Genomic DNA, 21,671 nt, shown 5'->3' with positions numbered 1-21,671 from the left:
TACAATGACCTAATACACTGCACATTTATAGCAGGACATTCACCACTCCGTAACCTCTAACCAACATTACGTACTAACAAGTGAGCTGAACACAACAACCTCTTAGGGAACTATGGTCAATGTGTAGTTGATCTTGAAACACAGGGAGGTTAAGAAATCAGTTTAATTTTTTAAAAACATTTAAAAAGGACTACATTCAATTTGTTATCAGGTATATATACACAAGTGAACAAGAAACAATCAGAAAATCCCAAGCAGAAATCATAGAATTCCAGACACCTTAAAAACTCAACCTATAAGCTTTTCTATCAGTGTTTCAACTATACCCATCTGTGAATACGCATCACAAATCACCTAAAAACACAACAGTGTCTACACAGTATTCAACAACCCTGGCAAGTAAATATAGCCTATAATATTACATAAAATTGTATCTATTTATCAAATAAAAAGATGTCTCTTGGCCATGTTCAAGACTGTGGTATCTCTGAGAAGAGAACAAGACGAGAAAAGAATCTAGGAGACACATACAGGGAGTTCTCATCTCTTTCACGTTTTATTATTAAGAAGAGATCAGAAAACATACATATGAAGGAAATATATGGCATAATGCGAAGACCTGGTAAAGTTTAATGCTGGTCATAGGTGTTTGATACATTATACTCTATTTCTATACTCACTCTATTTCTGTTTGATATAGTTCAAAATGAAAAAAACTATATTAGAAAAAAACTAGAGAATTTAATAAAGGCCAGAAATATATTATGTTCCTGGATGGGGAAACAATATTCTAAAGTTGTTAATTTTCTACAAATTAATCTGTAATTTAATGTAAACCCAATTACAATTATAATTTAAAAAGTATTTAATTTAAAAAATTTACTTAATTAAAAATTTATAAATTAATTTTTCATAAAACTTGACTAAGAACAATACGATAAATTCATTTAGTACATGTCAAAACACATTACAAAATTCTAATAATTAAAATATTGTGATATTGGTGAAGAAACAAAAGAATGACTCCTGAAAGATTTCTAAGTGACACATAGCATCTAATGAAGTTAGCCTTTCAAAGTAGTTCTAAGAGGACGGACTGTTCAATAAATGATTTGGGGATAATACAAAAATTCTATATTGAGAGAAGGAATACTATAAAGGTAACAGAAGTTACAAAAAATACGTTTGTGACTTTGTGGTAGGGAAGGGCCTTCTTAGACAAGATGCAGACTGTGAAATCTATAATGGGGAAAAAAACTTTCTTATATTAAAAGTTAAAGCTTATGAATTTCAAAAGATACACTAAATGAAATTAAACAAAACACCAGGAGGAAAAAAAAATGTAACATGTCTAAAAAAGAAAAGTACCCAAAATAAAGAACTTCTATAAATCGGTAAGAATATTAGCAAACCCATTAGAAAAATTCAAAGCCTATAAAAGAAGTCCAATAATTTCATTAAGTGGAAATAAATACTCTGACACTTCTAATGTAAACTGAAAGGCAATTTGCTTGACAGGAACCTTTACAGTGTTAAAGTCACACAAACTTGACATTTTTATATATATCTCAGAGAAACACTTGTGCATATACACTACAAGGCATGCTTTACAAGAATTCTCACTGTAGGAGCATTTAGGATAGAGAAAAATGGTAAATAATCTCAATGTCTATCAATAGGGAACTGTACAAATAATGGTATATGCATACTATAGAACACTATGGAGGGTTAAAAATATTTCTAAGACAAGTTAGTAAATGAAAAACACCAAGAAATTGAAGATATATGGGATGATAAATTTTATGTAAAACCACACAACCTGAACTATTTTTGCAGGTAACTATTTATGGGTGTAAATACATAGGAGAAGATATGAAAAGGAACATACCACATGATAATAGCTGTTACCTATGGAAGAGGTGTAGGACCAACTGGCAGGGAGAGTTTAGCTTTTCTCATATAATATGAAGGTCTGTATTTAATTAAAAATGAACTTTAGAAATACAGCACTGACACCCTTCTTCTCCATTAAGAGCCTAAAGCATAGTCATCTTTTTAAAAATGCAAGGTAGATTATTATATCACTCAAAACCCTCCAATGAGGTTTCCATCTCACTCAGGATACAGTTCAAAGTCTCTACTCTTATTCTTCCTTACCACAGTTGGTCTCCTCTGGTAGGCTGAACAATGGTCCACCAAAAGATACCCACATTCTAACCCCTGGACTCTATAACTGTTACCAAATACAGCAAAAAAAAAAAAAAAAAAAAAAAAAGAAAAGAAAAAAGAAAAAAAAACAGTCTGAAGATATGATGAAGTTAAGGACTTGGAGATGGGGGATTATATTGGATTATCTCAGTGGACCCTAAATGCACACTATCCTTCTAAGAGGGAAGCAGAGGGAAATTTTACACACATACAGATAAGGCGATGTGATAGCAGAAGAGAGAGGCGTGGCCCCAGTGACACTGATTATGGACTTCCAGAACTGGGAGTGAATAAATTTCTGTTCTTTCAGGTCACCAAGTTTGTGATAATTTGTTACAGCAGACACAGGAAACTAATATACCCTCTTTACTTCTCTGACCTCTGTCTTGTTCATTCTGCTACAGGCACAATGTCCTCCCTGCCATCCTTTAAACATGCCAAGCTCACTCTCACCTAGGGGAGCCTGTGCAGTTGATGGTGCCCTCTACCTGGAATGTAAATCACTGCTTTCCAGAGAAGCTTATACCAAACCTTCCTAGTCACTCTCTCTACTGTTATCCTGACTTGCTTGTCTTTCCGGCACTTAACAACCTGCTATATTTGAGTACTTGGGGTTTTTTAGTCTGTCTCACCCCGTGACAACAGGGATTTTGTTTTGTTCACTGCTGTATCCCCAACATCTTGAGCTGTGTTTGTCACACAATAGGTGCTCAGTAAATATCTGAATGAATGATGGAAGGACTAAACAAATAAGCCTCATAATATTAACTATAATTAATACTGTTCACCAAATAGTCATTATCAAATTGGGAAAAGAAGGGAAAGGAAGACAGCATCCTTGTGCTTCTGTGTTCTGTGTACTCCAGGTATACACCGGCAGCCTCCCAGTTAGAAGTAGGACTATGAGGGTCTGTGCTCCTTGATCGAGCAATATCCTTTATTAAGGCTCAGAGAAACGCAAGTGGAATCCTGTCTGTAGAGGATAAGAGCTCAGAAAGCTCAGAGATCGGGGGCTTAAAGGGAGGCTGGACTTAGATGTGGAATTCTTTATTTGTTTTTTGGTTTTTTTTAGATGCTGAATTCTGTGAGAGTATGCAGAGTATGGAGAATATATTAGAATGTGGAGAGTACATTTTAAAATTATACTCAAGACTTCAGATTAATACATTTAGCATCTTCAAAAACACCATACAATAGATTTCTGGTAACTTTTCAGTGACAAAGATAAAATTAACATGTGTAAGTCTTAACTCCATCCTATGAAAATCACAGACATTAGTGTGCAAAAGAGGGAATGAGAAGAAAATCAGTAAAAACATCAGTACAGGTAGCCTCATCCTTCGACACACCTTAATACTCAACATTCTTCCTCCCATGTCTTCACATTCAATTTAGTGGGCAAACATATATTTTGTTTCACTTTTCCAAAATGACAGGGTTCTTTCCTCTTCACAAAAGGTGTTTCGGCTGTATTTGGAACACTCAATCATGATAAATCTTCAGTCTTCCAAGCCAGAGCTATGAAATCATGTTTCTCTGAGCCTTGACTATCTCTAAAGGTATCTCAGTGGGTAGGCTTCCCAGGTCCTCACTTCTGCTTCAGACCAGAACACTTTTCCTAGTTCAGAAACCCAGAGTAAGATTTAATTTGGGGAGAAAAATGAAAAAAAAAAAAAATGAATGAAAGAAAATCAACAACCTGGACAAAGGAGGTTTTGTCATCATTTCAGTGCCAGTCACTGGGGCAGAGGGTGCTAGTTGCCACACAATATCCATCTGCCAATACTTTATTTACAGAATTATAATTTATTAGGGATGGCAATGCATTAGCTAAAAGAGTACAGATTCCAGCCTCCCGTGTAGCCTAAGGAGGCCAAATGACTAAGCTTTGTGTGAGATTCCAAGGAAGGCTGCTTTAAGAGAACAGGCTCAGAGTTTCCTTTTTGTTTTTTCTCCCTTTCCTCTTCCTGATGCCTGGTCTGCAGATATAATGGCTGGAGCTTTAGCAGCCATCTTAGACTATGAGATGTAACCTGCAGAATGGACACCATGTATGCCAGAGCCAAAAGACAGAAGGAACCTATGCCTCTGATAATGTTTCAGAGCTTACGACTAGCATCAGACTGCCCACCTCAATAATTTCTTACATGAGAAAATAAATCCTAAGCCACTGGGGTCACAAATCCCATTACTCAACAGCCCACTCTAACCTTAAATGATCCATTCATTATGCTTTTAATACCACTTATTTCGCTATATATTTGAATTTCCTCCACTTATGACTGTAACTCTTTCAATATCCTACTATTTTTGTGGAACAGTACCACCCAAGAGAACTTTCAGCAATAATGGAAATAATTCATATCCACACTTTTCGACTGGGTTGCCACTAGTCAACTGTGGTTAATGAGTACTCAAAATGTGTTGACTGTAATTAAAGAACTGGATTTTTAATTTTTTAAAACTTAAATTAATTTAAATATGAATATCTACATGTGGCTAGTACTACCCTGTTTTATAGAACCTTTGCAATACCCCTTTGTTTTTTCATTCTGGGAAATCTCATTTACTTGCACAGTTTTACCTATCACTCTAAAGTGTACTTCAAGGCTTGACCTCTTAACAGAACTCTAGGCCTACATTTTCACCTGGTCCAGATAATGGCCAGCAGGTACTTTAAACCATTTCCCTTCAAAGCCTGTTCCTATTGACTCCTCTAATCTTCTAGTTGCCTGAATTCAAAACTGGACAGTCCTCCTTGACATTTTCCTTAAGCACAGACAATGCCCTGTCACATCAAATACACTCATCAGGGGGCGCCTGGGTAGCGCAGTCGTTAAAGCGTCTGCCTTCGGCTCAGGGCATGATCCTGGCGATCCGGGATCGAGTCCCACATCGAGTCCCACATCGGGCTCCTCCGCTGGGAGCCTGCTTCTTCCTCTCCCACTCCCCTTGCTGTGTTCCCTCTCTCACTGGCTGTCTTTCTGTCACATAAATAAATTAAAAAAAAAAAAATCTTCAAATACACTCATCAACTGCAATCAGTCTGTATTCTATCACCCCAATAACTCACATCCATTTTCTCCCCTGCTGTCACAATACCCTGTTCATCCTAATTCCTCTTGTGGAAATTCTATTTCTACTGTGTTTCAACCGTTCTCTCCTTGGACTCTTATTCTTGTTCATCTTACAAGTTATTGCTAGATCAATCTTCCTCAAGCACACCTCTGATGTCACTCACTTGCTTAAAGCTTCGATGGTTAATGCTGTTGAATTAAGTAATCAAGAATAGTTGACTTCCCTGAGCAATCGCTTTATTTCCTCCTTGCTAATGAATACAGTACATTGTAATGTTAGCCTTCAACTAAGACATGTGCATCCTCCTAATTTCTTTGGTCCTTATTTTCTATTTCAAAACTTTGTTAGAAGTATTCTTTGTTCCATTTTATCGCTAGTTCTTTTTGGAAAGATTAAAAGTATAAGATAAATTCAGTGTACATTTCTCTGCCTGAAATTCAATGTCAACCAAAATATGATTTCAGCCTACCTGATCTCTCACTACTGTTTTACCCACTCCTTACACTACACACTTAAAGCCAGACTTTATTACTCATTATTCCCCATATAGAATCTGTAACTCTTCTGCCTCCATACATGCTGTTCACTACATTTGGAATAATATCCCTGATCCCTGCCTTAATAAGTCCTCTGGCATCTCAGGTTATTATGCCAACTCATCCTTCATAACCTTTAAAAAAAAAAAAAGTTGAATCTTTTACTGATTTTCACAATACCATTCTATCAACCCAATGTTCTTTCTTTCCTACTTAAAATTCCATTATAGGGCTTTTAAATTTTAAGCGTGAAAGGATATATAGACAAACCTCAAAAGTCATACTCTGATGTGAAGTTATAGACGGCTTAAACTACCCCTATTTTTCAAATTTGCTACAAAAAAAGCCACGTATTACCTTTATAATTAGAGGGGAAAAAATGCCAGGCAAATGTCAATAGGGACACTACTAACTGTGTCTCCCCTGTGGGGCTCAGCTGAATGACTCACAAATAAAACATGCTTTGGTAAGTACCTGTTAAACACGCGTTTATGTCAGGGATCATCTGAAGGAGCACAGTACTTTAATGTGGACAGGGCCATTGTGATCACATATAATAAGCATTCTTATTTTATAAATAGTAAAAAAAACTGTTAATCCAAGAAGATGAAGAATTGTCTCAAGGTTACAACAACAAAAAAAAACGAACAAACCCAAATCACTGACTTTTCTTGAGCTCCTTAGAGTTCAGAGGTCAAACTGTCACCCTGAAATCTGGAGAGACAAATACAGAGAATCTCAGCCAAATACACAGACTCACAACCAGCCATCTGCTATATGGAACAGAAGACACTGGAGTCATAAATTGGTAGAAACACTTAAATGATAATTTCGACAAATTGCTGGAGGCTGCATACGGACTAGCTTGAGTAAGAAACACAATCTTAGGAGGGGTTCCTAACACTTTTGAGGGTTTTCCCTCCAAGAATCCTACCAGGTTTTCTAGGTAAAGAACCAAAAAAGATCCCCTCATAGCTCTGAGAAGAAGAGGAGAAGATTAAGAATTGCAAAGTATGCCCAGAGCGTTCTTTACAACTAAGGCCTACTTTTCAGGGAAAAAGATTTGACCAGAGCCTTTTCTGAAGTGGAAAAAGGAACTTCCTTGACCCTAGCCACCTCTAGCCTTCCTATCTTATCTATAGGGGGGAAAAGTTAAGAAGGACTTGGGAAGGTCACAGGCCTGAGGACATAGGTCCACTAAAGCACTGAGATTTAATCATAAGATTACAGAGGGTTTCTGCTCCCCTGTGCCTTACCTCTATACCAACAAGGCTCTGGTGTAACAACAATGGAGTCTGTTAAAAGATGCAGACTCTATTTAAGGAGGAGTTTTTAGAAAAGCCCAAAAGACAACAGGGTTGTGATACAAGTAGAATACCAGAGGAAGTCTGAAGCTTCTGACACCTACAGCTAACATTAAACATAGCCCAACTCCTCGTTAAATGGACACAAGACCTTACATAAAGGGCCTATTCACCTTAGCTCCTACTATCCAGTACATCATGTCTAACTTCCAACAAACAAATACAAGATGTGTTAAAAGGCAAGAAAAAACAGTCTGAAGTGATAAAGCAAGTATCAGAACCACCCAGATTTTGGAATTAATAAAGAATTTAAAATAACTATGATTAATATATTAGGTGCTCTCATGAAAAAAGTAAACAACATGTAAGAACAGATGGATAATGTAAATAGATTTCTTTTGTTTGTTTAGAAGCTTTAAAAAAAATCTAGAGGAAATGCCAGAAATTAAAAACACTGTAACAGAATGCCTTTCATGGGCTCATAAGTAGATGGGACACAGCCAAGGACAGAGTTAGTGAGCTTAAAGACAGGTTAACAGAAACTTTCCAAACTGAAAACCAAAGAGGAAAAAAAAAGAAAAAGAAAAAAAGAAAAAAAAAAAGGCATAGAACATCCAAGAACTGCAGGAGAATCTCAAGATTCTCTATGGGAGACATCTAAGAACTATGGGAAATTGAGGCAGAGACAGATGTAAGTAAAACAGGATACTTCCATTTTGGAATAGCAGAAGGAAAAGAGAGAAAGAAACAAAAGAAATATTTGAAGCAATCATGGCCAAGAATTTTCCAAAATTAATGAGATTCCAAACCACAGATCTAGGAAGCTCAGAAAACACCAAACTACACCCAGGCATATCTACTCAAATTGTAGAAAACCAAAGACAGAAAAAATCTTGAATAAAGCTGGGGATGGGGAGTGAGCTGGGGGGATGCGGGGAAAACCTTACCTAGACAGGAATAAGGATAGGAATTATAGCAGACTTTTGTCATAAACAATGCAGGCAAGAAGACAGGGGGGTAAAATATTTAAAGTGTTGTTGAAAGAAAAACCTCACCAACCTAGAATTCTATATCCCAGCGATATTATCCCCTAAAAAATATGGTATTAAGAAATGACTTAGATAAAAGCTAGTTACATAAAAACTCAAAGTACAAATGCTAACATTGGAAAAATTTAACAACAAAAATCCTAAGACCATTAATGATAACACACAATTATTGGTTGATGAATGTGGTAGGTACTGTTCTGAGCCATTTACATGTACTATTTCATTTATTTTTAAAAATCATCCTATTTTCAAATGAAGAAACTGAGGCATAGAGATCAAATTACTTGCTCAGTGATGCACAGTAAAATGGCAGAGCTGAATTTATTCCCAGGCAGTAAATAGTAGTGGGTGAGGAAGAACCATATACCAGTAAATACTCTCTCTTTATTAGCCAAAGTGAATCAATGGTTTAATCATATTGATTAATCTTGAATGTGGTTTCTGTCTAATTCACATTAAAATTCACTAATAATACTATAATATGTTCTACACTCTTACGTTCTACTATACCTAAAAAAAATTCATATACCAATGATTAAACTGCAAACACATACTGAGGTTTAAAAAAAAAAAAAAGATGTGTTAATAGATGTGTCAATGAGGTACATGCAGTAAAATTTCACTATTGTTGGACTTCCTAAAGATCAAAATAGAACTGTTAGAATTTTATGATGTATACAGCAAAAGCCAGCATTTCAGTGTGTCTCTTTAGCAATGATGTATATTTAGCAATGAATGATTATATAAAGCCACTACCTTTATCCAATTTTCTAGCTCTAGATAACTTTTCTTGAGATCTCCTTTTTAGTTCTTGGACTGGAATACAAGCCAGCGCTTTCTCCTGGAGAGCAAGGTTCTCATACACCAGCACATGCTGAATGTTGGACCGGAGAACTTTTAGAATGACTGAATCAGTAGTAACCTAATAGAAAAAAAAATATTGGTTAGCTTTTCTCCATATGCTACAAAAATGTCACATAACAGAAAATGGTGGTTCTATGATTTCATGAAGAGGATTGTATGGATTCACTGAAATATAATACTCAAAGCCTATATAATATTAGTTTTAGGAGATACCCATATCTGTGTCACCATCTAAGATACATCCATTCTTTCCCTCTGAATATATTATTGAGGATATATTTAAACAGAGATATGCTAGATTCTTGATTACAAGTTTGGATCAAGATAGTGCTCTGAGGGGCACCTGGGTGGCCCAGTCCGTTAAGCGGCTGACTCCTGATTCTGGCTCAGGTCATGATCATAGAGTCCTGGGATCAGGCCCTGAGTTGGGCTCCACCCTCAGCAGGGAGTCTGCCTGAGGATTCTCTCTCCCTCTCCCACATGTACCGCGCATGCACCCGCACGCTCTCTAAAATCAATCAATCTTAAAAAAAAAAAAAAAAAGACAGTGCTCTGAGCAATGCATCTGACAGCTTTTCCAGCTCAAATCCCTGCAAGTAACATAATTAAAAAAAAAAAAAACAAACCTCCATATGGCATTAGCAAAGGAGGAGTACTCTTAGGGGATCAAGAATTTTGAGATATTCCTGAAAGAGGAAAAACAGATACAAATGGATTAAAGGACAAACCATGGCAATGTGCCCCTCCAACAGAGTGGTTATACAAACCAAAAAAAAGTTTTCAAAGTAATTCCAAGGGCAGAGGAGCCCCAGGATCCAGAGCAGAAAAGGGCCTTGGATGGAACATTAGTGACACTAGCTGGGCTCTGCAGGAGGAATAGCTAGACATCCCCCCCTCCCCCAATCATTCCTTCTCAACAAAGAAGATGCCTCTGAGAAGTGAGGGAGGCTGCTTAGATTCCCAAAAGGAAAGAGAGACGTCCAAGCTCCGAACAGTTGCTTTTGGTACAGGCCATCTTGTAGCATGTCCTACCCTTCCCCACAGTTGCTAGAAGCAGATGCTGCATTCAGACAGGCTAGCAGGAGCTCTCAGATTCACTGGGTCTGCAACAACCCATACTGTTGCGAAGATACACTAGAATCAACATCAGAAAAACTAACACTGTAGCCATAGCAGCAAGTCTATCTTCAGAGATTTGACAGTATACCATATTCAGAGAAAGACAACTATGGATCTTGGAAATTAAAAATTTAAACACTGAAATAAGAAAGTACAGATGGTGTCAAACAGTAGAATAAACATAGCTAAAGAGTGATCAGTTAGAAGACTGAGCCAAGACATTTCTGAGAATGCGGCACAAAAAAACCCAGACACTGAGGATAAATCTAAAAGTTTCCAAATCCAGCTAACAGGAAGTCTAGAAAGTAGAAGAGAAAGAATGGAAAACAGAAATTTCTCAAAGAAATAATGGAAACAAATTTCTGAGAGTTGAAGAAAGAACCAGTATGAATGCGGGGATAAAACAAGGCATATAATAATGACATTTCATTAACAGTTAAGTAGAAAAACAAAATCCCAAAAGCCTTTTATGAATCAGACATCTTGTTAGAAACAATGAAGCAAAATCTTTGAAATTCTGAGGGAAAATGATAGGGAACACAAGATTCCTACCCAGCCAAACTAATACACAGGAGGGTAGAATAAATACATTTTCTGATATGTAGCAGTATAAAAGTATATCACTCCCAAATCCTATCCAAAAGAATTCTTAGAGAAGTTACTGTCCCCTCAAGATATAATATAATCAAAGTAAATAAACAGATCACCCAGGAGTAGAAATTGAGATAAAAGCAGCAGGAGTTAAAAAAATAAACTAGTAAAAGCTAAGTTCTGATTATTACAAATAATCATAATTGAAAAGCAAAATCTCAAATTTTCTCATAAAGAAGGTAGCAGGGAAGGGAGCAGAAAAAGAGTAAAAGCTTTCTGAGGTTCCTGTCTTGTTATAAGATGTTAGTAAAAAAATACAGAAGTAAATATCTGCATTAAAAATTTAAGGGCAATAATAGAAGACTAAAAAGAAGATATTTATCTTTCTAACCTTTAAAGGGAAAATAATGGAAGAAAACTGTTCTCAATATAAGACAAAGAAAAAAGGAAAAAAACAAAAGCAAGGACACAGGCAACACAAAATAAGATGTCAGAAATAAATTCAAACATATTAGCAATTATGGTAAATGTGAATTGGTTAAATGTGTATATTAAAAGGTGGACATAGATTAATTTAAAAAATAAAAACCATTACCGAAACTGCCTTTAATGTCTAGGACTTTTTTTTTTTTTTTTTAAAGATTTTTTTATTTATTTGACAGAGAGAGACAGTCAGCGAGAGAGGGAACACAAGCAGGGGGAGTGGGAGAGGAAGAAGCAGGCTCACAGCGGAGGAACCTGATGTGGGGCTCGATCCCAGAACGCCGGGATCACGCCCTGAGCCGAAGGCAGACGCTTAACGACTGCGCCACCCAGGCGCCCCTAATGTCTAGGACTTTTTAAAGCACTGGGGATGGGTGCTTAAGACAGACATGATCACTTTATTGTCTAAGAGAGGGAAAGGCATTAAATAATGACAAAACCACCATATTAAGTCAACAAATATTTGTGTATAAATGTGTGTGTGTGTGTGTGTTACATACTGAAAAAATAATGGTGACCAAAATAGTCGAGGATATTATCCTCGCAAAGTAGTCTATTGATACAAACTAATATTGGCACAACAATGTTCATTTACTCAAACACTTAATGAGCCTTTATTATTTGCTAGGTACAGGGGATATAATGGTAAGTTAGATAATTTATTCATAGGTATAAGAAGAGTAAGCAAATACGGAGAATAGTGACACCGTACAACAGGGGTTCTGAACCTAGAATTCCTTGAAAAAATGTTATTTTTCATATTTGTGGTGAAGTACTAAGGATGAGAAGCTAATAGGAAAGGGAAAAGGCTAATTCCTACCGGAAGGAACAGCATATAGGTAGCTGGGGAGTGTGTTTACGGGGACATGCTTAGGAAATGTACGATCAGAGAGAAAATCAGGGTGTCGATGGCATGAAGAACCAAGGGGAAATGGTGGAGAGAGAAAGCTGAGGATGAAGCTGAGTTGGTAAGCAGCTAGATCTTTCTGGTCTCTTTCCATTCTAATAAGAAGCTATTAAAGATACTTAAGCAAGGGAGTAAAACCATCAGATTTACATTTTCAGAATATCACCCTAGCTATAGCTAGAGAAAGGATGATCCAAGGGGGGCCTACTGCGGAACTCGGAAAGAGCTGGTGGCTTCAACTAGATGGTTTAGCAGGAGTAAAGGGAATAAAAAGAACTTAGGAAATAGGATCATCAAGTCTTGGTGACGTAATCGTGGAGTCGGGGGCAGTTAGAAAAGTAGAAAAATACATTAGAAATGATCTGTGGATTATGGGGCGCCTGGGTGGCACAGCGGTTAAGCGTCTGCCTTCGGCTCAGGGCGTGATCCCAGAGTCCTGGGATCGAGCCCCACATCAGGCTCCTCCGCTATGAGCCTGCTTCTTACTCTCCCACTCCCCCTGCTTGTGTTCCCTCTCTCGCTGGCTGTCTCTATCTCTGTCGAATAAATAAATAAAAAAATCTTAAAAAAAAAAAAAAAAGAAATGATCTGTGGATTTTGAGTGAGCAACTAACTAGGTCAATGGTTGAACCACTTACAGCAGAAGAAAAACCAGGAAGTGACTGAGCTAAAGAAGATGAATGGTCAAGTAAAAATGAACTGAAAAAAAGTACATTAAATTTAGCAGCATGGAGTTCTTTGATGATCTTAGGAAGATTTCTAATGGTGTTAATAAGGAAAACAAGTTGTAAGAAACTTAGTTGTGTAACTGTGTCCCAAAGTGGCCTGAAGAGTACTAAAGCAGCTGCATGAAATGGTCTACTGGAAAGTGTACAGAAAATATTAGAACTCCTATTTACATTATTTTTTTTGTCAAAAAAATAAAGCAATTAAGTTATAATAACATTTAGTATTTGGGTGATCAGTGGCTAGCAAGCTAGCCTGAGGAGAGAAAGTACCACAAAGTACAGGGGAGCTAACAACTGGCATGTTCACTCCTACTACTACTCTTATCATATTACATGGTTTTGCAATTCCTATGTGTCTGGCTAAGTGAATTTACAGATTATGTTATATAGTTTTCACTAATGAACCCTCAACCTGGCTGTAAAAGATTACAAGGACTGGGGGCACTTGGTGGCTCAGTTGTGAGCATGCAGCTCTTGATCTTGGGGTTGTGAGTTCAAGCCCTGAGTTGGGTGTGGAGATTACGTAAAAATAAACTTAGAAAAAAAAAAAAGATTCGAAGACCTCTAGGCATGGAAGCTAATACTAATACTGCAAGTTCACATAAGCAAAAAGAAATGGCAGGGCTAACTCATCTACTTTTTTAGTATGAGCCCTTCAACAGCTAATTTTAATGCCAAAAAAATTAAATAAATCACAATCTACTTAGAACTGACAAAGTTAGCCCCCTAAATTCAAAATTATCAAGACGATTTAAAAACAGATTTATATCTAAATTCATTTACATTCACTTCAATGATATATATATGTATAATTAAAGAATTTTTTTTAAGGTTTTATTTATTTATTTGAGAGAGAGAGCAAGAGAGAGAGTACAAGCCAGAGAGTGAGGGGAGGAAGAGGGAGAAGCAGACTCCCTGCTGAGCAGGGAGCCTGATGCAGGGCTCGATCCCAGTGGGATCATGACCTGAGCCGAAAAGCAGACATTTAACCACCTGAGCCACCCAGGTGCCCCTCACATCAATAATGTCATTAATACATTTAAAAATTAAAAATATTATTTAGTCGCTAGCTTCTCTTAACATTATTTCCCGATATGGTATAATGACGTAATAGTACATGTATATAATTTACAAACAAAAATATATATTGAAAGGCTATGCTCAAACATTTTACTGATAGGATACATAATTAAAGAATGGAAGCTTATATGTGAGAAGTAAAGATACAGTGATGAGTACAGGGAGCTTTTCCGGAAACTTGCTGTGAAGAAATGAGAACTAGAGGACATATAGGATCCAGGGATATTTGTATGCTGGCTTGTTTCTAAGATAGGAGAGTTTATGGGAAAGGTTCCTAAACATTAATTCGCTTGTGAAAAATACAGATTCCCCCCCCGCCCCCGCCCTCCATATCTCTTTCTGATTTAGCCAGTCTGGGGTTACATCTAGGAACCTGAATGTCCAGCTCATTCTGATGCCAACAGCCTAACCTTAGATGAAAACTGGACTAAAGCAAGGTTTAAAGGCCAATGAGAAGAATCCCCAAGAAAAGAGGAGGTTCAAGACTGCACAAAGTCCATGTGAGACTCCACAGTGAACAGAGGAGAAGCGATGCAGGGATAAAGGAGGAGCTGGCTTTTATTAAGAGCAGACACGTTTCCCCATTTACAAAAGGGATGAGTTTTACAGATGACTGAAGAAACTTACTGAAGATCTAGTGATGAGAAATCCAGGGTATTCCCAACAGAGAGGAATACGCTCCTCTGCCAGAACTGATACAGAAACATACAAAACAGGTCTCCATTTTTAAAGAATTCTTACAAAAAGAAGGCACAGTTATATTTTTTGTTGTTGTTCTTAAACATAGGTTTTCATTTAACCTATGAAGGTAAAAACTCATCCAGAGAATTTTTATTTTCAATTTGATACTTCCAATCTGGAAATTACCTCATTGGTTGTGGTTTTTATGGCACTCAAACAATCCTGAGCAATTTATTTTCTTGCCTTACTTCTTCACATAGTCTTTGGCACAACTCTATAAACACTAAGTGATAAAAGCAAAGTCCGCCGGCCGCAAGGTGACTACGGCAGCTGGGCAACCAGTTAATTGCCTGAGAGAGCTGAAGTTATTTGGAGTACAAATAGAAGTTCAAAAGTGCAATCTGTCTGTTTTAGGTAAAAAAAAATGGTTTGCTTCACTGATCATACTTGGATTTCAATTATTTTGGTTTCTAATGTGAAATATATTCAAGACCCTTTATAAGAAAAAATGTATAATATGTATATTTTGTCATATCATGTGATACAACCTGTGGAAGCTGGATTAGCAAATTTACTTCTTTAGTAAAGGACCAGTCTTCCTTCTACTTTTATGTAGCCTTTTGCTTTTGTGCCTTTTAAATTTAGAACCTGTTTTTAAACATAAAAGTTCTGTTTAATAACTTTTTAATGTTAGTTTTAATCAGCTTGAGACTTCAATCACCTTATTTCTTACAACGCCCCCCACTCTTTTTTTTTTCTATTTATAAAAGTAAATGTTGTAAGAAATTCTCAGGAAATACTGAGTGGTATAAATAACATGGAATCACCTGTAACTTCACCCTAAGATAAAATTATGGCTAAGATGTCTCGGTATAGCTTTCCAGACTTTTAAAAAATGAACATATTTATGTATGTGCATTTTTAGTAAGAAAATTGAAATATTATATACATACACACAACATATATTGTTTAATTTTAGAATTCTCAGTTTACCATTTTTCCCCCACATAATAACTGTCTTAATGCCAAAACAGGCCACATCATTTTTTTTTTTTTAAAGATTTTATTTATTTATTTGACAGAGATAGAGACAGCCAGCGAGAGAGGGAACACAAACAAGGGGAGTGGGAGAGGAAGAAGCAGGCTCATAGCAGAGGAGCCTGATGTGGGGCTCGATCCCATAACGCCGGGATCACGCCCTGAGCCGAAGGCAGACGCTTAACCGCTGTGCCACCCAGGTGCCCCCCACATCATCATTTTTAATGGATGCTAAGAATTCTGGTATATGGATGTGTTGTAATTTAAGTGATCCCCTATTGAAGGGTACCTTTTCTCTAATAAAGATCCAGACTAAAAGGTTTCTTATAAAAATAAACCAACTCATTAAAAAAAAAATAAACGAACTCATATTGTTTATCATTGTCTAACAATACATTTATAATTTCAAGAGAATAATTTCAAATGATAATTCTTTTAAATATATAAATGTATACCCATATACACAACAGGTAGTAATTTCTACAGTAATTAGAGTTGGTGAAAAGTCCTTAACAACTCTATACACATTCTAAAAGTAGGCATGTGCCAAATAAAAGTATGCAGCTAAACTAGTTGTGTAATAACTGAAGGCTTATTTTAAGCAAAACACATTCAGAATCACATATTTTCAACCTAGATAAAGTTGCAAAATTCAAAATACAGCGCTTTTAACGTTCTAAGGCTCTATGTCTTTGAAAAACTATCTCTGCTATTTCGAAACTGCTTCTCGAAGGCAAAGGGTATAAAAATATATAAAGGGTTATTGGGAAATTATGTCCTTTAGGAACGCTAAACACTCAGCATGTATAACCAGCAAATTTAAAAGTCAATTGAGTCATTAGGGAAATGCAAATTAAAGCCACAATGAGATACTACCTAACAACCACTAAAATTGCCGTAATAAAAAAAACAATAACAAGTGTCAGTGAGGATATTGAGAAATTGTAACATTCATACACTGTTGGTGAGAATGTAAAATGGTGCAACAACTTTGGAAAACAGCTTGGAAATTTCTTAAACCATTAAACATAAACTTACCATACAACCTAGTGGTTCCACTCCTAGGAATCTACACAAGAGAAATGAAAACATGCCCACACAAAGCCTCGTATGTGAATGTTCACAGCAGCATCATTCATAACTGGTAAAGATGGGAAACAACCCAAAAGTCCATCATGGAATACTATCCAGCAATAAAAAGGAATAAAATACTGATACATCCTACAATATGAATAAACTTCAAGAACATACAAAGTAAAAGAAGCCAAAAGCAAAAAACTATACATTCCATTTACGTAAAATATCCAGAAAAAGCAACAAAATAAGTTTCTAACAACATCACCTTTTACTGAGCACCAATATATTCCATTACTTTGTATTTTAAAGCAAAAGCTTATTGGCAAACTTCAACATCAGTGACTATCACTTTGAATTATATTTCAAAATTTTACTTGATGCAGTTTTAACAAAGTATGATTATAATAGTTATGAGCACATTAGTGCTCAGGATTTATCTAGTTTATACGCATTCAATGCTTTTTAAATCTTTCTCTTGCTACTTGACTTTGGTCTATTTTAATTACCAATTAAGTACCCCCACTCAAAACAGGCAAGGCAGGGGAGCATAACTGTCAAATTCTGTAGTACAATAAATGGTGGTGATGAATGCTTAAATAACAAAATACTTTTTTAAACTACGCGTTCCAGTGATCCATGAGTAACCAAGACTTGGTGATAAAAAAGAAGATTCATTCTAATTTCTCCCAGTTCCCTTAAGGAACTCAGAAAAAGATACTGTGTACCAAGGACTAGAGAAATAAGAATTGGTAACAGACTGCCTACTAAAAGCATATGTCTTTAGGAAAGTTTATTTTCTTCTTTTTTTTATTTTTTATTTTTTATTTATTTATTCGACAGAGATAGAGACAGCCAGCGAGAAAAGGAACACAAGCAGGGGGAGCGGGAGAGGAAGAAGCAGGCTCATAGCGGAGGAGCCTGATGTGGGGCTCGATCCCATAACGCTGGGATCACGCCCTGAGCCGAAGGCAGACGCCCAACCGCTGTGCCAGCCAGCGGTTTATTTTCTTCTAAACTCTACATTTGTTCTGTCAATAAAATGACATTTTGTTTTTAGGTTAGTATCCAGAGGCTTTCTGGTGATTACAGAGTTTTAAAGGCCTCAAATTATATCTGAATTGCAAGGTTAAGAGTCAAAAAAAAGAAAGAGGTTAGAGAAGAGTCAGAAAATGTAAATCAATCTCCTGAGTCAGAACACTAACAAAATACTACTTAGTCCAGGAAATAGGTATTTTGTAAAATAAAATGTTTTCATGTATTACATGCTTTTTCTGTGAAGCTGGTTAGTACCATGCATTTTAAACTGTAACACTGAGATTCAACAAAGATAAAGTAGGGAATCTTACAAGATATATTCTAACACTATAATTAGAAAACATAACAAATGGTGCTCAAAATGAACAAGTTAAATGTGCTTCTATATCAACCTTAACTGCAAAACTGAAGACAACCTCAGGTATTCCAAGATAGAACACACATGCTCATGAGAGGGGCGCAAAAGAATCCACTGGGGTGCACCTTAGATTTACTTTTTATTTCACCTTTTTTACATAATTGTTGTATAAGGTACATAACATATTAGAAGTATATAATTTATAAGGAAATAGACTCTGGGTTATGTACTCAACATTTTATTACTTTTAAGATGTGTAACCAAAAGCCACTCTTGTAAGGAATGGACTGACTGGGGTTACTATTATGTCACATTAGAGTTAAGTAGTCCCATTTTTCCATTACTCTGTGATAACTTTGTACTGAAAGAAGCAGCTCCGATACTTTATAGAAATAATTATTATTACCAAGGGCAAACCTTTATAGTTTACAAAGTCCTTTACAGTTTACAATGTATTCACATACGCTATCTCATGGAATACCCACAGCCACTTAGTATCATTACTAGTTGATCTGAAATTTTCAGTAAGTTTCTCCAAAGCATTTGTAAACACTAGTTGTATTTATTATTATTATTATAAGTAAGCATTAGCTGTGAAGCTAATGAGAGGAGAAAATATTTTAAAGACTTAAAGGTTAATCTACGTAAACTGAAGCACAAAGAAATATGTTTTAGAGGAGTTAATCCTCCACAAAAAAGAAAAAAGTTTGGAAATCACTCAACAAGAATTATATAAGAGGACAGTTAACTCTCTGTCTCTTCCTGATAGCCTTTACCAGCTTTATTCGTTATTTTTTAAAGACAAGCTTAGTGTCTTCTCAGCATAAACAAAGAAATGACCACCAGGGAAGTGAGGTTAAAGATTCTGGATTACTCAATTGGAGAAGATTAAGGGTAGATTTAATAACTGACTTTATATATAAGTTCTGCTTTATGGAGGACAGTGACAAGATGTTTTACCAAAATCAAAATAAGCAGATATAAACTGAAGCTGGCAACTGATAAAATTACTATAGAAAAAAAAAATCATGAAATTTTTCTGAGTGAAAATTCAGAGGAAAACTTAAGGACCTCTATCAAAAGAAATTTTGGTAAAAAGATAGTTTCCTATTAAATGAGATCAGTTAAGTGTACCAAGGATGTTTGTAAGAGATCAAAAGTTTGAATGCAGTTCTTCTGTGTATATCACTAACTCAACTTCACTAATCTGGTAGCACCCCTCTCAATAAATTAGTGCACTATTATTTACCTTAAAGAAGCTGCTTTCTTTTACCAAATGAGGGACTGATAATGGTTAGGTTATTGGAATTAATAATCTTCATAATGAATGGCAACAGGTAAAATTTAGATCAGAAGTATCAGTGCAGTAGAGGAAATCCAATATGACTGCCATTGTCCAGCAAGTCTGTTATTTTGTTTTAGGTTAAAGACCTATGCTAATTTGTGTTAATGATTTATGTACCAAAGCAATGGGTGAATTTATGAATGATAAAATGATGAAATGCCTAAGAAGCAATAAACCAAAAGTTAAGATTTAAAAGTATAAAAAAAGACATTTTCCCTACTTTGTTACAAATTTGACAATGTTTTAAACACCTAAGGAAATCTGGATATATTACAATTCTAAGAACCAAGAATAACGAGGGCATAAATTCAGGAATAAATCACAACATATTTCAAAGCTTTTGCTGTTTCAATACTTTGGTTAAGAAAGGTTTAATTCTAACATTACCATTGGAGCAGATGGTAGATTTGATGACTGTCCTTCACTGTTCCCTGCATGCTGGGTTAACCCACTAGGAGTTGAAGACTGTGTTATAGGAAGCTGGGTACTGGATGCAGGTTGCTGAGATAATTCTACTTTGTAACTCTTATTTGATCCATCCAATCTGCTACTTCTTTCTATGGCAATCAGGTCACGAATTTTTTGCAGCTGCTCCACTGAAGCTTTTTTAGGGAAGATAAGATGTGTTTCTCCCTGTAATTTATAAAATTGGGAACAATTTTAACCTTTGCTTTATACTGACATTCATATATATATATATATCTGTAAAATGAAGTCAATACTATAGAATACATAATATTTTAACAATCATTCTGTTTTCCTACCATTATGGTACTTTTTAAAAAATAGTCAAAGGTAAAAAGTGCCTATGTATGAACGAGGAAGTTAAAAAAATTGGTCTCCTTTGCATATAATGCTTAGCTTATTTGATTGGTTCAAAAGCCATTAGAAAAATATTTTCTTTTAGGAATAATAAGTCACAAAGTCTCATAATTATTATAAAAATGCACATTCCTATCTTCTCTGCAATAGTATATTATACTATTATTCTCTGTGAAATTCCCTATGAAATAATAGTAATTAGAGATGCAGCCATACAAAATGATCCGGGGTCAAGAAGTTATATCTATATAATAACCTCTGAATCTCCTAAACCCAAGACTTTAAAGAATAGCTACAAGATTAAAGAAGTCTGGATATGGGGTCCACTAATTTTCTCAAGAAAACAAAAAGTACAGCCTGATGGTCAATTCAAAACTATGCATTGCTAATAGTAATACAAAGGTGGTCCAAATAAAACAAACAATAAAACTCCCATTCTTCAAGTAGTGATTCATTTAATGAATACCCATAATATAATCAGAGAAGCTTTAAGATACAATAAACATCACAACAAAGTTCACAATGTAAAATAGTCAGCAAATTACAAAACAAAAAAGTTAAATGAAAATATCTTCAATCAAGTTTTAAGGTCTTGAGAAGCAACAGTAATTCCAACTGCATATGAGATAAAATAACTGTTAACGTGCAATAGATAGACTTGTAGATTTTAAGCATTTAAATTAAGCTCAACAACTAAGAATGACCTATTTTCCTGGTGATGGCAGACCTATCAGAATCAAATGACTAACATGACATGAAAATTAATGACATGAAAATTAATCCCATATGAATCCCTTTTAAAAAGCTAGAAGAGGCCATTAAGCTCTACATATTCATTACCCATAATAGCTGTAAAAACAAAACTATCACTTATTGTGTTCATGTGTTCTAGGTGCTATGCTAACATTTTATGTACATTATCTTAAGTAATTCTCACAACCACCCTGAAATGTAGGTATTAGGTTTATCCCTATCCTTTATATGAAATTACAAAAGCTCAGAAAAGTAAAATAATCTGCCTGATGCTACAGAGTAATTGTTGGAGTAAACCTTAATTGTTAAACTATAATTGACTACATCTTAGACTGAAGAGAGACAAAAACTCATAAGCTTGTACTAATAGCTGTAAGTGTTAAGCAAAAAGAAAGTATTTCTACAGCTGTGATGATGACACCCATGATTAGCACAAATTGGATCACAATGATTTTCCACCATTAGAAAGGAACCACCTCACATCTCTGATGAGGTTTCTCTTCAGAAACAGGTATCTAGGTTAAAACCAAATGCGGAGGTTTCCCATCTCATACTGTTAGTGAAGCAGCACTAAGAGAGGTAGAAGACACCATGGGCCAAGGTGGAAATCCAGCA

At 35.7% G+C, this 21,671-nt stretch overlaps 1 protein-coding gene across 3 annotated transcripts in view; it reads right to left on the bottom strand.

Annotated features, from left to right (window-relative positions):
* The window catches only part of NGLY1 (N-glycanase 1), a 56,069-nt gene that overhangs the window by 20,772 nt on the left and 13,626 nt on the right, over positions 1 to 21,671 (bottom strand). For all 3 annotated transcript variants that reach the window (XM_045791628.2, XM_045791629.2, XM_087870154.1), the window contains exons 3-4: positions 19,869 to 20,114; positions 8,932 to 9,097 (exon numbers count right to left, since the gene is read on the bottom strand). In XM_045791628.2, coding sequence (XP_045647584.1) covers positions 8,932 to 9,097; positions 19,869 to 20,114 — 412 coding nt within the window. The remainder of the gene's footprint in view (positions 1 to 8,931; positions 9,098 to 19,868; positions 20,115 to 21,671) is intronic.

Source organism: Ursus americanus, chromosome 20 (assembly GCF_024610735.1).
Source record: "Ursus americanus isolate L20-20 chromosome 20, mUrsAme1.1.p, whole genome shotgun sequence".
In the NCBI taxonomy this organism is placed as follows: domain Eukaryota; kingdom Metazoa; phylum Chordata; class Mammalia; order Carnivora; family Ursidae; genus Ursus; species Ursus americanus.
Note: the sequence above shows the minus strand (reverse complement) of the source record. Positions and strands in the feature narration are given on the sequence as shown.